Source organism: Uranotaenia lowii, chromosome 3 (assembly GCF_029784155.1).
Source record: "Uranotaenia lowii strain MFRU-FL chromosome 3, ASM2978415v1, whole genome shotgun sequence".
Lineage (NCBI taxonomy): Eukaryota > Metazoa > Arthropoda > Insecta > Diptera > Culicidae > Uranotaenia > Uranotaenia lowii.
In genome coordinates this window covers 353,323,536-353,340,090 of record NC_073693.1, presented here as the reverse complement: position 1 = coordinate 353,340,090, position 16,555 = coordinate 353,323,536, and the positions used below count along the sequence as shown (strand labels likewise).

The 16,555-nt window shown below is 32.6% G+C and overlaps 1 protein-coding gene across 2 annotated transcripts in view; it reads right to left on the bottom strand.

The window, feature by feature from the left end:
• Positions 1–16,555, bottom strand: part of LOC129755179 (FERM, ARHGEF and pleckstrin domain-containing protein 1-like) — a 161,337-nt gene that overhangs the window by 6,485 nt on the left and 138,297 nt on the right. For both annotated transcript variants that reach the window (XM_055751546.1, XM_055751547.1), the window contains exons 4-7: positions 8,142–8,265; positions 7,824–8,067; positions 7,605–7,765; positions 5,511–5,585 (exon numbers count right to left, since the gene is read on the bottom strand). In XM_055751546.1, coding sequence (XP_055607521.1) covers positions 5,511–5,585; positions 7,605–7,765; positions 7,824–8,067; positions 8,142–8,265 — 604 coding nt within the window. The remainder of the gene's footprint in view (positions 1–5,510; positions 5,586–7,604; positions 7,766–7,823; positions 8,068–8,141; positions 8,266–16,555) is intronic.

The following is a 16,555-nucleotide window of genomic DNA, read 5'->3' as shown; positions in this document are numbered from 1 at the left end:
TTTTGCTGTCTTTAGATTTTTAGTGCAACAAAAATTGAATTTACTGGAATTTTTCAAAGTTCACTACTTTGCGCGATTTTTTTACAAATTGAAATTTCATCTGTTTTTGTGGTCCACCGTCAGGTTGTACCCGGATTATCAGTGCTTTTACTTTGTTTGGACCAACCAAGAGTATATTCATTAGAAAGCACATTTAATCTACATTCTAGTGAGGTGCTGCAATTCACGCTGTGAGATTTCACAAAAATATGAAAATTATAAACATAAAATCATTCCTGAATTTCTAGAACTACAAGCACCTCGTCCAGCAAAACGTGTTTGTTTGCTCTCCGAGTAGGTACGGTGGGTGGTGATTCGGGCAGAGAGCGAAGCCGACAGACGAAATAACGATGCGTGTCGAGCGTTTCTTGGTTGGAAATTTTCTAATGATAGTAGTTCGCGTTTGCTTGTCACGACACGCATCATTATTTCGTCTGTCGGCAAAAATCTAAAGACAGCAAAATGTTGGAATTTTAATACATTTTGTAGTCATATTTTTTTCAAAACTCTACCATCGCTCAAACAGTATTTACTAGCAATCGAATGAAAAGTAGGTTTTTTAGACCACTTTTTTGAACTTTTTGTGACCATTTCATTAAAAAAAATTTACAAAAATATTTCTTGTCTTCATGATGTAGGCATTAACTTCAGCTTTCATATGCATAAGGCAAATATTTTTTTGGACGTGTAACATATGAACTACAGCAGTTTTCGTGAGGCATGTTTTTTCGGATTTTTTTTCTTTCATGCTGAATAACGAGAAAACTTGTAACTTTAGCTATATATAATGTTCTAATATATTTTACTGACATTACAAGGTTTCTTTTGATGTAAGTTTTGTTTAAATCGGTCTAACACGCCAAAAGTTATAACGATTTGAGCTTGTGGTGTCAAATTGACACCACAAGTGCTGATTAGGGTAATGAAATCTAATGCGGATAAGGGTTAATTTATTACATTTAATTTATTTTATTTAATTTATTTTATTTTATTTTATTTTTAATTTTTTAATGTAGTTTTTATTTTATTTTTTTTTTAATTTTTTGCTAATTTTGATACATATTTTTGCTAAATTATTTTTAAAAATTCAAATTTTTAATTTATTTTTTCTTATTATCATGTTTATAATTTACAAATTCTACATTTTTTTAATTTAATTTATTGATTTCCTTTTTATTTTTAATTTATTTATTTTTCGTTTTTTTTTTGGTTTTTTTTGCATTTCCTTTGGTTTTTTTTGTTTTTTTTTTTAAATATTTTTTTGTTTTTTTATTATTTGGTAGTTTTTAGTAATTAGTTGCGATTTTTATTCTATTTTTCTTTTTTTTTCATATATTTTTTGTTTTTTTTTTAATTTGATTTTTTTTTTATTCGGTTTTGTTTTTATTTTTTTTTTTTTTTATATCTCTTTTTTATTTATCATATTTTAAATTAAACTTTTCTTTATTTATCTTTTTTTTTATTTATACATACTTTGTTTTATTTTTCTAAATTGATGTTTTATAATTTTTTTTTAAATAATTTTTTTGTTTTATTTTGTTTTTAATTTTTTTTATGGATTTTTTAATTATTTAAATGATTTTTCAATTATTTTTTTTAAATTTATTTTTTGTTTTTTTTTATTTATTTGTTGTTTTTTATTTATTTGTTGTTTTTTAATTTATTTTATGGGTTGTCTATTTATTTGTTGTTTTTTAATTTTTTTTATGAGTTTTCTATTTATTTTTGTTTTTTAATTTATTTTATGGGTTTTCTATTTATTCTTGTTTTTTATTCATTCAATTATTAAATGTTTTATTTTTTTTTCTATTTTTTTTGTTTTTTTCAATTAATTTTTTGTTTATTTTCAATTTTTTAGCATTATTTTTTTATTATTTTTACTAAATTTATTTTGTTTAATTCTTTTTTCAATTTTTTTTTATTTTTCTTCAAATTTATTTTTTTTAATTTAATTTTTTTTTAATTTTTTTTTTAATTTTCTTTTTAGTTTTTTTTTTATTATTTATTGTTTTCAATTTTTTTTTAATTTATTTTTTTCAATTTTTTTTTAATTTATTTTTATTTCAATTTATTTTTTTTTAATATTTTTTTATTTCTTTTGCTTTAATTCATTTTTTTTAATTGGTTTTTTTTACTTTATTTATATTTTTTGTTCACTGTTTTTTTTCACTAAGCGAGATTAAACTTTTTTTAATTTGTCACTTCATGTCTTTTTTATCTTAGTCTTTGCCATAATCTTATTTATTTTTAATCACTTTGATTTAAATTCATATTATCTAGAAATTGTCTGCTTTTTTGTTTTAAAATTTCATGATGCTTTATAAAGCCTTGGTACCTTTTAATTCTTTTGGCTTTATTTATAATTTGATTTTGTTATTTCCGCTGTCAATCTCATGTAATTGTGGCATGTTTTGATGTTTCAAATTGTTTTCATGTTATTTTTGTTACTATTGTTTTCATACAGTTTTTGCTGTTATATGTTGTCATAAAATATGAGCTTAGTTTTACTTTTAGTAGACTTTTTCTCTCATCATTTTCATGTCATTAAAATGTCATATGCATGTTATATTGACTTCATTTAGTTTTCAATTTCCTGTAATTTTGCATGCCGAGCATTTTCATACAATTTTCGGATACGGTTAAAAAAAAAATCAATGATACCTGCATATAATGTTCCGTGGATGTTATGGTGAATTTGTTCTTTTTTTTTTAAATTGATGTGATTTTGTAATAAATCAGTGAAAATATCAACTAATTCAAATAACTCTGAACTAAAAGTTTATGTACATTTCGGATCTGTAATCCTTAAATTTCCTCAACTACTTATGGTTTTTTTCTTTCAAAATCAGGGCCCCGACTTTTGAACACTACCTGTGTGACTTTTTTCAAAACAATCCATTACTCCGTGAAATAACCAGTTTTTTTTTGGAATTAAAAATTTTCTAAAGATAATAATCTAAACTTAAATTTAAAAACAAATTGCAACATTCTGGGAATGGTACTAAAATAAACAATGTTAACAAAATAAACTACAAACCAAAATCCTTTAAATAAACTAAAAACCAATTAATCTAGTTTTAGTCCAGCAGGGGGTAATTTGGCATATCAAACCTATACACGTTTGGGGAACAAAAGTTTCTCAACAAGATATTATTGGTTTAATCGCACACGAGCAGGTTTATTTTATCAAAGGACTTTTTCAAGACAATTTGGATTGGAGAGAGTGATAGCTTAAAGTAAGAGAGCGCGAGAGAGGCAGAGTCATATACAAAAAGCCTCCACCTTCTCTCTCTTGCTGGAGGAATCCAAAAACTCGGGTCGGTTCAAACATGGCATGGCGAGGAATTTCCGGTGGCCGGGGCAAATATTTTAGGAGAAGGGTCACAAACGTTTCTACTACTACCGAAATTTACCGAAGCAAAAAGCATGGTGGTATGACGTGCTCTCGCAGACTGGTGGAGGTGTTTGTTTTTGGTGTTTTATCGACAGGTTATCATTCAGTTTTTTTTTGTTATTGTTTCAAAAGTTGTGGTCATTTAGATGGTCAGTCATTTCCAGTTGTTATGAAATTTAAGTAAATTTATGCCATGTAACAATTAGTTGTACTTCTCGTTATGGTTTATTTAGATGAGAGGAGTTTTTATTTCAGTTTATGACACCTTACTGGGATTTTTAAGATAAAGTTTATAAAAAAAGGAATGGAAAATAAAAAAAAAACTTTAAATAATATATTAAGAATTAACCAATTCCAAAACTAAACTATGGAATCATGACTCTAATGAAACTTATGGAGAGAAATGGAAAGTATGTATGGATAAAAGCTATTAGTTTCAATTGGAAAAAAAATCACGAGAAGCTGTTTTTTTAAGAAAGTTGTAGTAGATTAGGGGAGATGGGGGAATAATGGCCACCTTAAGGAAAACGGTTATTTAACCATAGAAAATAGCTATAATATGGAGGTTACATTATTGTTTCGTGTTCAGACACTTGAAAAGCCTATTCCCTAACGGGCTGAAACGTGAAAAACTAGATGAAAACGTTAAAAAATGCATTTTAAAAAAATTTGCCAAAAGCTGAAAACCAGCCACTGTGGAGGCATAATGAGAACCCCCCCTGAGGCAGTATGAGCACCATTAATCAGAGCAAGATGTGCGTTTTTGCCGGGGAATCTAACAGCGAATTCAATTCGATGAAGTCAGGTGAGTCGTAGATTCATCAAACAAAGCAATAACAAAATAATCTAGGTCTGTTTGTAGAATACAAACAATTCACGCACGCTCATACATTAAGTGCTTTGTTCGGAGGATGATGCTACTAGCCGTATAATGTAACAATAAAAAAATCGATCATGAATTGTGAATGGAAGAAAATCACCTCGAACAGAAATCTAACTCTAGTCTTTTGATTACCTCTCCGACACCTTACCAATAGGCTAAATTGTCGGATGAAAACAAGTCAAGGTGTGGCGCTATAAATCAATTTTAATTCGCTGCTAGATTCTACGGCAGAAAATGCTCATTATGCCTCGATAATATGGTGCTCTATATGCCCCTAGTCAACAAATTTAAGTGAAAACGTGTTTAAAAATTGATATAAGTGAAAAATCAAAAAATTTATGATGGTAAAAATTGAGAAACAATGTGTATATCATGTTGCAGTGCGTACATTATAGATCAAGGTTATTTTAAGATCATAAGAGCTTATTTCGTGGTGCTCAAAAATTATAATATTTTCGTAACTTGAGAAGCTAGTTTTTTTTAAATATCTCTGTAAAGATGATAAGGAGATTCCTTTTTTTGTGAAAAATTAATACTATGGGAAGTACGAAACAAATCCTCATGAAAATTTATTTAAGAAAATACGCACTTTCGTAGAAAAGCGTAGTTCTCATTATGCCTCGGGTGCTCGTTATGCCCTCATCTCCCCTATAAATAATGAAATACGAGTAAGTACATAAACGAATCAATGGATGCTCAATATTATTTGATATCAGTTGGAATCTGAAAGTCAACGAAGCAGTTCCAACCGGAAATGGTAGTACAATAAAAAACAAGAAAAGATTATTCAAAAAGATAATGAATATTTGAAAGGTGTTCAGTTGTAATGATATTAAGCAGAAATTTGAAAAAAAAACATTTTTCGAAAAAAAGTAAATAATAGCGACTTTATGAAAAACAAACACAAGAAAAAGGGTGTTTTCTGTGTGTATGTTCAACGGAAAATGTGACAACATGTTAAGGGAAAAGGTTGACCGAGTAAAGTAGAGCAGAGATGCCAAACAGAGACTTGATGGGATTGAAAATTTTTATTTTATTCGAAAGAGACAAAGCGGAAAGATTCAAAAGGGATACAGAAGAAAAGCAGAGAAAGTATGTGGAGGAAAGGGTGCAACCGTATGTACTGATGGGTGTTGTAGGTGATGGATGCGATGATGGGTGTGCGATTCTGGGGGGGAAAAAATGATTATTTACCTTTGAAATGTTTGCCGCTTCACGTAATTGTCCCGGACGAATTCGATTATTTGTTTCTGAGTTTTGCCACTGTACCTGCGGATTGTTAAAGAGAAACAATTTCAGTCAAGGGCTTTGAATTATTTTAATTTTTAATTAAAGTTTTCAAATAGTACTTTAAAATATATATCAATTTGTGTGGAGTTGAGAGCAACAGAAGAATTCGATGATTTCATTCCATCTGCTTTAAATTAAGCGCTTCTAACACACGTATTTTTTTGTAATTTTCAAGTAGTTTTTAAAATTCTTCAATTTTGCTTTATAAAAAATTTGTAGTATCATTGTTCTTATTAAGCATGAGAACTAGTGGAATTTTTATCTTTTTACTATCGTTTTTCATTATTTTCGTCATTTCAAACATTTATGTAGTTTTTTTATGTAAACTTTTGCCATCCTATCATTTTTGTCATACATGTCATACATGTCATTAATGTCATTTATGTCATTTATGTCATTTATGTCATTTATGTCATTTATGTCATTTATGTCATTTATGTCCTATATGTCATTTATGTCATTTATGTCATTTATGTCATTTATGTCATTTATGTCATTTATGTCATTTATGTCATTTATGTCATTTATGTCATTTATGTCATTTATGTCATTTATGTCATTTATGTCATTTATGTAATTTATGTCATTTATGTCATTTATGTCATTTATGTTATTTATGTCATTTATGTTATTTATGTCATTTTTGTCATTTAAATCATTTATGTCAATTATGTCATTTATGTCATTTATGTCATTTCTATTATTTATGTCATTTCTATTATTTATGTCATTTTTGTCAATTATGTAATTTATGTCATTTATGTTCTTTATGTCATTTATATCTTTTATGTTATTCATGTCATTTATGTCATTTGTGTCTTTATGTCATTTGTGTCATTTATGTCGTTAATGTCATTTATATCATTAATGTCATTTATGTCATTTTTGTCATTTTTGTCATTTTTGTCATTTATGTCATTTATGCCACTAATATCATTTGTGTCATTTATGTCATTTATGTCTGTTTTTTGTAGGTCTTATTGTTCAGTCTTGCCATTTTGCCAAGTCGTTATTTTTGTTCAAGTTGTTATTTTTGTCGTTTTAACTATTTTCGAGAGTTTGTTATTTTACCAATTTTTGACATTCTTATCATTTTATTTTGTCGTTGTGTTGGTTTGTTATTTTTTCTTTTTTTTTTTCTGCAATTTTTTTCAGTTTCTCGTTATCGTTGTCATGGTTTGTATACTATCTTTTTAATAGTTTTCTGTTTTGTTCTTTTGGTAATGTGTTTTGTTTTCTTTTTATTTGATTCTTGTAGTTTTGATAATTTTGGTAATGTATCACATTTTTGTCATTTTCAAAATTTTTTTTATTATTATTGGCCATCAGTAATCAATACTTTTTGTCGTTTTGGTCTTTTTTGTCGTTTTTGACCATTTTTTGTTATTTGTGTCAAGTTTAGTCATTGAAATGATTTTTATCATTGCCGCAATTCTTGCTTTCTTCGTTGTTTTCTATGTGGTTTCGTTCTTTTTTGAAATGTTTGTCATCTTTGACATATATAATTTTTCGTCAGAACTTTTGTCTTGTTAGAGTTGATTGTGTTGTGTGTGTTATTTTTTGTAAATTTTATAATTTTTCACATTTTTGTTATTTCTATCATTTTGTAATATTTTACAGGTTTTATTTTTTCATCATTATTGTCAGTACAATTCATATTAAAAAAAAGCCTTAAATCCGAATAAATTATATAAACAAAAGCGCGAAATCTTTCAAGCTTTAATCTAGAATTTTTATAGAGAACTACTAAAAAACAAAAGATTTCGCCTTGCATGAATTCTGAAGTGGTGGTATCATCTATCACTATTATTTGACATATTGTTTTGAAAAGGAATTTGTTCTGTTTTGAATATCTGAAGCTTAGTAGCATAGAAGACAGAAGAAAAAAACTATCAGAAAACCGCATTCCCTTCTCGTACCGGATACATCTATCACAGAACTAGGATAAGTAAGTCACATTAGGGAAAGCACTCAATCAAGCGCCTTGCCACGCCTTACCTAAACGAACTTCCCCGGGAAAGCACCCGTGCCTTCCGCCGTTGCACATTCTGCACCGTGGAACACCGGAAGAACCCGTGGTTTTCGACACATTTTTTCCAAAAGTTTTTACACTCGTTCCGTCCCTCGAAGAAGAACTCCACCGTGTCTTTGTGATAGATCTGGCGGGAGAAAAAGTTGATATAAAAACAACAAAACAAAGTGAGAAAAAAAACTTACGTAGTTCTCCGGATGCAGCTTGATGAGGAACTTTTTCCGCTTGAAGGAGATCTTGCGGATTTTGGCCCAGGAGAAGGTGTTTATCCGGGTGATGCCCTGGAAGACGGCGATGCCCATGTGGGCGACGGCCAGATTCAGCGGCACCCCCTCGTGGTCCTTGGCCGGGTGCATCTTCATGCCGTACAGCTCGCAGCGCCGGGCCGTTTCCAGCAGGTTCACGTCCGCCTCGGCCGGTGATTGTCCTCTGGGAAAAGAGAAGAATTTTGTTGTTTTGAAATTGTTGGTTCAAATTACGGAAACAGAAAAAGGAAAACTTACATGTGCTTTTTGTGGTTCTCCATGATCCGTCGCTGCATGTTGTGATCCTGCTGCGGCACGAATCGGTACGAGGAAAGGTACGTGTGATCGGGGTAGTCTTCGGGGGCGTAATCACCGCAGGATGCTGGTTTTCGAGAAGAAGAAAGAAGAAAGTTCATGTTCGTTAAAAAATTTAACTTGCTTGAAAGAAAGCAAAAGTTGTTGCGGATAGCCTCGGGATCAATATTCATTACGAATACAAAAAAAATTGGCAACCTCAATTTCATTTTCAAATTGAGTGCTCCGGTTGTGGCGGTTGGAAATTTTTACCCATCATAAACAGTGGTGAATTTTACCTTAAAAAATTTTGACCCATTTTTGAAGTACAATAATTGAGATAAAAACTCTAATCGAAATCCGGTCTTCGGATGAAATATTTGTCATAATTTAAGCTTTCAGAAACCCTTATTAAAAAAAAAAAATCGGCCAAAGATAGTTACAATAGTTATTTGTGAAAAAATGGTTTTTCATGTTCCTCCCGAAAAAAATTTCTCATGCAAATTTTACCCTCATTTTGCGACCCCTTCCCGTGGCCCGATCTGGATCAAATTTGGCAATGCTGGCAATGCTAATCGACTCAGATGGTGCACTGGGTAGGATATCGGACTGGGAAGCCGAGATGAGATGTTGCAGTGAGTTCTATTCTCCCTATTTTTTTTTTTGATGAATTATCGAGTAGAATGTAAATCCCATAAAATGTTTTTCTTGTTACGCTTTAATGTAGTAGTTTTGCATAATTTTGCTTGCGAGCTCAAGTATTTATGCCAGTAGTGCTTATCATCTTTGGTACAGTACACTTTTTAGCGCATTTTAGGCACAGAGATTGACTAAATAGCCATTGGATTTTTGCAACCTCGTCTATGGGTGCAGTAGATACAGTCTTTCATAGATAATTTGATTGAAAAATATATCATAGAAAAATGTTATGTTAGTTTAAAATTCAAATAAATAGCAACGTGGAAACAGCTTATTCCTATAAGGTACACCGGGGTAAGTGTGGGCGGTTTCTCGTATAGTTCAACTTTAAAAAATCACGAAAAAAAGTCAGCAGTGGATCAATTTTGATAAAATTACGTACGTTCAATGTGATACAGAACACGTTGTTTAAAAACGCTGAAGAGATTAGCTTGTTAGACGCAAAACGAGAAAAGTTATCACGTAAATTGTTATGGACTGCTGGTGTCTTCACTTACCCCACTTTATGGGGCAAGTGGGGATGATAGATTTTCTCTTTGATTTCTCAGGAAATTCTCGTTTCTTTTCCCAACTGGTTGTTTCGAATGTAAGAATTGTTTACTAAAAATTGGCAATTGGTAAGATGCATATCAATCCGACATCGTAGCAAATAGCAAATTAACAAAAAGTTGCTGTAAACATCCGTTATTTTCGGAATCGCATCTCTTCTACAGTTATTGGATAGATTATTAAAATTAACATTCTACATTAAAAGTTTTAAAAAAATAGTGCACAGTATTATTTTTATAGCCATCGTCACCTAGCGTCCACACTTACCCCGGCGTATCTTACATAGAGTATCAGACCTTACATAGAGTATTTTTCGTCAAAAATTAAGATGCCAATTTAAAATGGCAGCCTCTTTTCGTTCAACCCTAATTCGCTCTATTGGAAGTTTGGCGGTTTGTAACCTAATACGGGTGCTTCCAAATAAAAAAAATATCTTCGGGGCCCTCAATGAATTCTTGAAATCTTTTATTTTGCATCACTATTTTTTTTGTGGACGTACCCTGAATACCCAGGAAAAAAAACTCCCTAATCAGATCTTGAGTGTTAATTTGACACTCCTCGCTTAAAACCACAATATCTCTCTTGTTTCTTAACCGATTCTTACAGAATTTATAGTTTTGGAAACCTCGTAATGTAACTCAAATATGTGTCTCAGAAAATATTCACCAGTAATATCCTACATCATAGCGTTAATCGGTATCGAATTGGCTTTCTAGTGAATATAAATTTATTACGGAAATCTTGCGTTATTGTACTCAAAATCCAGTGCAAAGTTGAATTGAAATCTTAGAAAATCTGAGAAATTGCCAATTGATAAAAGGTTTGAAAAACAGCAACTTTTGAAAATTCGTCAAAAATTCTATGTTTCGTATTTTGAAAATCTCAAAATGCAAAAATGTATCAAATAACGTCAACTTTTCATCATTTTTTTCTAAATTTATCTTGTGTGACTTAAACAATTATTATGACTCATTGATTGAAAAGTACGGTTTTCACACCACTTCTTACATTTTTGTGGTAACGATCTTCGAAAATTAAAAAAAAATCCTTCTGTGTAACGTATAGCTTCTAGCTTTAGCTTTCTTGTTTTTTTTTTAATTTCAATTGATATTAATTGACATTGATATCAATTAAATTGATATTTAATTGATTTATAGCTTTCTTCGACACAAAATCATCTTTTTTTTTACATTCCGTAGCAGATCTACCCTCGACAGTCTTTTTTCCGATGCATGTTTTTTTTCGTTTTTTGTTCTTAGACTTTGAATAACGGAAAACTGAACTGCCGTGATGTGACGAAGTGACGCATATCCATCTTTTTCGATTTTGACTTTTTGACGCTATTGTGTGCGTTTTCCTATGAGCTTTAAAATGCTTTCAAGAAATCTTGAAAATATCAAACAGTTTTTAAGAAAATCGAGAAAAACGAATCGCCAAAAGTGCGATTTATACGCCGAAGTGACGTATATCCATGCGTTTTTAAAAGTGATATAGAACAATTTCCATAACCCGTATAATTTTCAAGCGACATTCCTCAGATTTGGAAAAAAAATCATATTTTGACATGATAACATTATTTAAACATTATTTCTGGGCAAAATACCTCCGAAACAGCTATTGCTCATTATCTTTCAATTGAGATCAGAAGATTTGCAATATGTCCTAAGACGGCTGAGATATGAACGATCAAAATTAGCATGTTTTTTATCGGGTGATCCCAAACTTTTGGCCAGCAGTGTATTTCGCTATGATTGAAGCTTTTCATACGTTTTTCGACAGCTGCATGAAATGAATCAGCGGACATAAAGGAATGGCTTGATTCCAAATATTTGGATGTTATTTTTTGACGGAATCTTTTTGGAGTTTGCCAGCAACGTCATGAGGTCCAAGTTCTTGTTTTGTCCTGAAAAATTGTCCATCCAATAGAGGATTGATTCAGGACAGTTCAAGAGCATTAAGTGCTTCGTAAAAGTGCTGAATGTATCAGCAGCTTTTCTGCCACTGATTGCTTCGTTTCAAAATGCTGCGTAAACTGATCCATATTCCAATGCTGAGGAATAGAGATTAATGACACTCCGATTGAAAGACTCACTCGAAATGTCAGACGTGATGAAGCACTTCGCAAATCACGCACAATCTTTACACCTTCAATGGTTGACTGGGCAATAAGTACATTCGAACCATTCAAAGCAGCTGGTGAAGATGGAATTTTACCAATTCAAATACAGCAAGCTAAACAAATGGTAACACCTGCCTTGGTAGAGATGTTCGTCGCCAGTATGACCCTCTGTCATATTCCAACTCAGTGGAAGAAGGTGCGCGTGATCTTTATCCCGAAACCAGGGAAAAAAGATAAAACACAACCTAAGGCATTCAGACCTATTAGTCTAACGTCCATTATTTTGAAAATAATGGAGAAGATACTTGACGAGTACATTAAATCGCAGTATCTTAGCTTAAGTAAGCTAAACAACTTCCAGTTCGCTTACAAAAAAGGTATGTCCACGGTTACGGCCTTACATACCCTTACACAAAAACTAGAAAAGACTGTAGAGGCAAAAGAAATAGCACTCGCTTCTTTTTTAGACATTGAAGGGGCATTCGACAACGCATCTCACACTTCAATCGAAACAGCTATGAAAAGACGAGGGTGCCACTCGGCAATTGTTAACTGGACTAGTGCGATGCTAATAAACAGAACCATTTATGCAAGCTTGGGAGGACTTACAATCAAAGCCACACCAACGAAGGGATGTCCCCAAGGCGGGGTTCTATCACCGTTGTTGTGGTCCTTGATAGTGGACGACCTCCTAAACAAACTTGTATCCATGGGATTCGAAGTTATTGGCTTTGCAGACGACGTAGTTATTATAGTTCGGGGAAAACATGAGAATGTGCTGTCTAATAGAATGCAAACTGCACTCAACTACGCACTATTTTGGTGCAGGGAAGAGGGACTAAATATAAACCCTTCCAAAACTACTGTGATAGCCTTCACTAGGAGACGAAAAATTACACTAAAACCTCTAACATTAGATGGGGAAGTGTTAAACCTCGAATCACAAGTGAAATATTTAGGCATAGTACTAGACTCAAAGCTATCATGGAACCCACAGATAGAGCATGTAATCGCTAAGGCTACAACAGCTCTATGGGTCTGCCTCAAAGGAGTAGGGAAAAAATGGGGACTACAGCCGAAAATTATCTACTGGATATTTGCAGCTATTATAAGACCCAAAATCTCTTATGCCTCATTAGTATGGTGGACCAAAACTATGCAAATTACGGCCCAGAAAAAACTAGCGAAGCTCCAAAGACTTGCAACGCTAGCTATAACTGGCGCAAAGCGAAGCACACCGAATGAGGCTCTAAATGCACTACTAAATATTCTGCCTCTACATCAATTCATTGAGTTAGAGGCGGAACGTAGTGCCTTGAGACTCTCCAAATACAAAACTCTCTATGAAGGAGATCTTACAGGACACCTCAAAATCCTAAAGAAATTTAAATTAAACTCACTTATTGTGAAAAATGATGACTGGATGGAGCCCATTTTCAACCTAGACATACCATACAATGTAACTATCAATGATAGGGACGTGTGGGAGTCAGGTGGACCTGCGGTTCCTCCCAGATCGATCCTATTCTTCACTGATGGGTCAAAAATGGATAAAAGAACTGGGGCAGGGGTTTTCGGACCTAGACTCAGGATCTCAATTCCTATGGGAAACTGGCCAACAGTATTCCAAGCTGAAATTCAAGCCATTCTAGAATGCACTTTAGCCTGTTTGAAAAGGGGATACAGGTACACAAGTATCTGCATGTTCTCTGACAGCCAGGCTGCTCTCCGAGCACTAAGTACGTTCACATGTTACTCCAAACTAGTTTGGGAGTGTATAGTTGCACTAAGAAACCTGGCCATAAGGAACAGAGTATCTTTATTCTGGGTACCAGGCCACTGCGGTATCCTAGGGAACGAAGAAGCAGACCAACTAGCTAGGGAAGGATCTCAAGGACTGTTGATTGGACCTGAACCTTTCTGCGGAGTATCGAGAAGTGCCTTGACTATGGAGCTCAAGAACTGGGAAAGCACCACTATTGTTTCCAACTGGAAAACAGCGGAGGGAGCAACCCAGGCAAAAAGATTCATTGAACCAAGCGCACGACTCTCAAAAAACATGTTGAACTTAAGTAAGCACGAATTAAGTACTTACACAGGTCTCTTGACCGGACATTGTCCAACAAAACAGCATCTCAAAAGGATAAACATAATTCTGAACGATGACTGTCGGTTCTGCGGGTTCGAAAAAGAAACTGCAGAGCATCTTCTATGCAACTGCTGCGCCCTCCTAAATAGGAGAGAGCGAGTACTTGGGGCAAAGTTAATAAGCGCACAAGACATATGGTTGCATATCAGCCCTAAGAAGGTTATATCATACATCTTTGATATCATACCCGATTGGGATAAAATGCTTAGTCAGCAATCAACTGTCACTCCAATCAATAGTGCAGGTGAACCTGACAGCATATAGTAACGCGGGGTAAACACCACAATAGATCAACTACTGGTCGCAGTGGGCTCTCCCCTACAGGAAAAAAAAAAAAAAAAACTGATCCACTCAATGTAGCAAACATATCGCTCATTGCAACTATCCTTCTATTATTTGGTATTGTTCACCGCACTTTCTTGTGGTTTTCTTTAATTGATATTTTTCGGTGATTTACGACGAAAAATAAGGCTGACGGCCGTAAAGGACACATGCGGCAAAACAAGTTTTTTTCTGAGGATGGCTGAAATTCAGTAAGCCGAAACGTAAAAAAACAGCAGTCTTTTCGTCGTTAATCACCAAAAAATATCAATTAAAGAAAACCACAACTATCCTTTTGCAAAAAATGCTTCTTTAAATCCCTCGCCCCTTGGCAAATAGATCACCTTAAAATAGAATGTAGGGTGATTTGCCAATCGTTGCACAGCTAAGCACATGATTTTGGTTTTTATGCTGTATTTTAGTCATTTCAATCAAATTCACTCGATTTTTTTGTCGATGCAGTCATACAGGATTGGTCAACAATATCCAAAAGTTCAAGTGTTTGAAAAAAGTGACATAAAAATTTAAAAAATCATTGAAAACAGCTTGTCTGTGCCCAATAGTCGTTCATAATGTTGTCCGATTTTTTCCAATTGTTGCACATTTTAAAAATCAGCCACCATGTGGTCGAAAAGGCTGATCTTTGTTACGGAAGCTTATTATGAGAACTTCTAGTTCAAATGCAATCTTATTTGGAGACGGCCCTTTTTGAGGGGAGGGGGGTGGGGTCTTCCATGTAACCCGTCCAATGCACAATGGGAAAATTCAAACCCAAAATCTAAAAAAACACAAAGCTGCCGTTTTGAGTGTCTGGAATAGCATTTATCACACGTGAAGTTTTCTCAGAAACTCAAATTTAACCGAAGCCATTTGAATGGAGTGTTATTTGACCTAATCTGCCCAGTGTTGAACTTTTTTCTTTATATGTCATACCAACATACAATTTTATGTCTTTAAAATCCCATAGAATGAACTGAAAGGTATTTTATGCTTAATTTTTAAGTGCCTATTTACAGGTGAAAAGATTAGAGAACGTGATCTGTTTTGCCCCCTTTTACCGCTATGAAGAAGATGTGGTTTTATAAAACAATTGTTTTAGGATTCACTTGGAAGTCGATCGATTTTTACGTAATGAATATCAATTTAAAACTTGAAAATGGACACAACCACGCCCAAAGTTTCAAATCGTTCGACTGATTTATGCTCATGATATACAATTTTGTATAAGAATTCATCTTTTCGAAAAGTTAATTGATTTAAATCACTTTTTCATGTAAGTGGGTTTATTTGTAATTAATGTAACCTCTGTAGCATTTCATCAATCTTCAAGAAACAATCACATCACATAGAGCTTTCCGGTTGAAAAACTTTTTCGGATCAAATTAGGTTTCACAAAGCTATGACTGTTAATGATAAGGATGATAAGGTCGTAGTTTTCCTATTGCACAATATTCTGACAATATTATTAACAATATCAAGGGGATCGCTGTTGACATGGAATACAACTCTTTAAGATTTGTCGTCTCGAAATTAGAGGAATAGATTTTATCAGAACAATTTTTAGATTCTTTGCATAAAATGTTAAGTAAATAAATAAATAGATAAAAAAAATAAAAATAAATCTGATAAAAAAGTAGTCTCTCAAAGCCAATGCAGTTGAGTTGACTTTGACACTTTTCAGACAATGCAAGTTACCCGACTTTCATACATTCAATATTCATAAGTTTTTTCAACGAGTTTAATAATTACAAAACTTCAATTTTAGGATTCGACGGTAGAAAAGATAAACTTATGGAAATATAAAGTGTTTTTGAATTATTGAATTAATTATTAAAAATCAACATTGAGTGCAAAAAATGTGAAAATTCTAAGTGGAAAATAATTAATTAGAGCACAGAAATTACTAAAATTACTACTGCAGTCAATGAACGTGTTCAATTTTGTATGACAATTTGTATGGAAGATGAACTTTTCGCATGACCAAGAATTTCAAATAAGTTTAAAATGAAGTTTGTTTTAAATCATTGATTTTGCCCATTCTTAAGATTAATTTTTTGCCAACATGAGAAGAAGCAAAGCATTTCATGAAAAAAGTTATAACCATTCCGCAATAAAAAATCGTAATCCATTGTAAAATTTAAGGATTTGCTTTCTGGAGCTTTCAATAATTACATGACATGTTTTTTGTGAATGTTTTAAATGAACACACTTATTGGCTATGCAAAGCAGTATAATGCGATTCTTATTTTCATCCTACGGTTAACCAGCTTTCAAATTAGCTGTCAGAACACTAAAATTAAAAAATATTTACCTATTTTGAATTTTTTGTATGACAACAAATATCATTTCTGGAGTACAAGTTAGGTTTAATTTTTGTTCAAATGTTATGTATTGCAAGAACCAAGAAATATTTTAAAAATCTAAAATAATGTTTTTTTAAACTTTCAGTACATCTCTGGTGGTTTTTGAATGAAAATTTGGATTTTTCCGCACAAGCCTCCTTACTTATTCAAAACACGTTGTTATAATCCAATCGCTAAT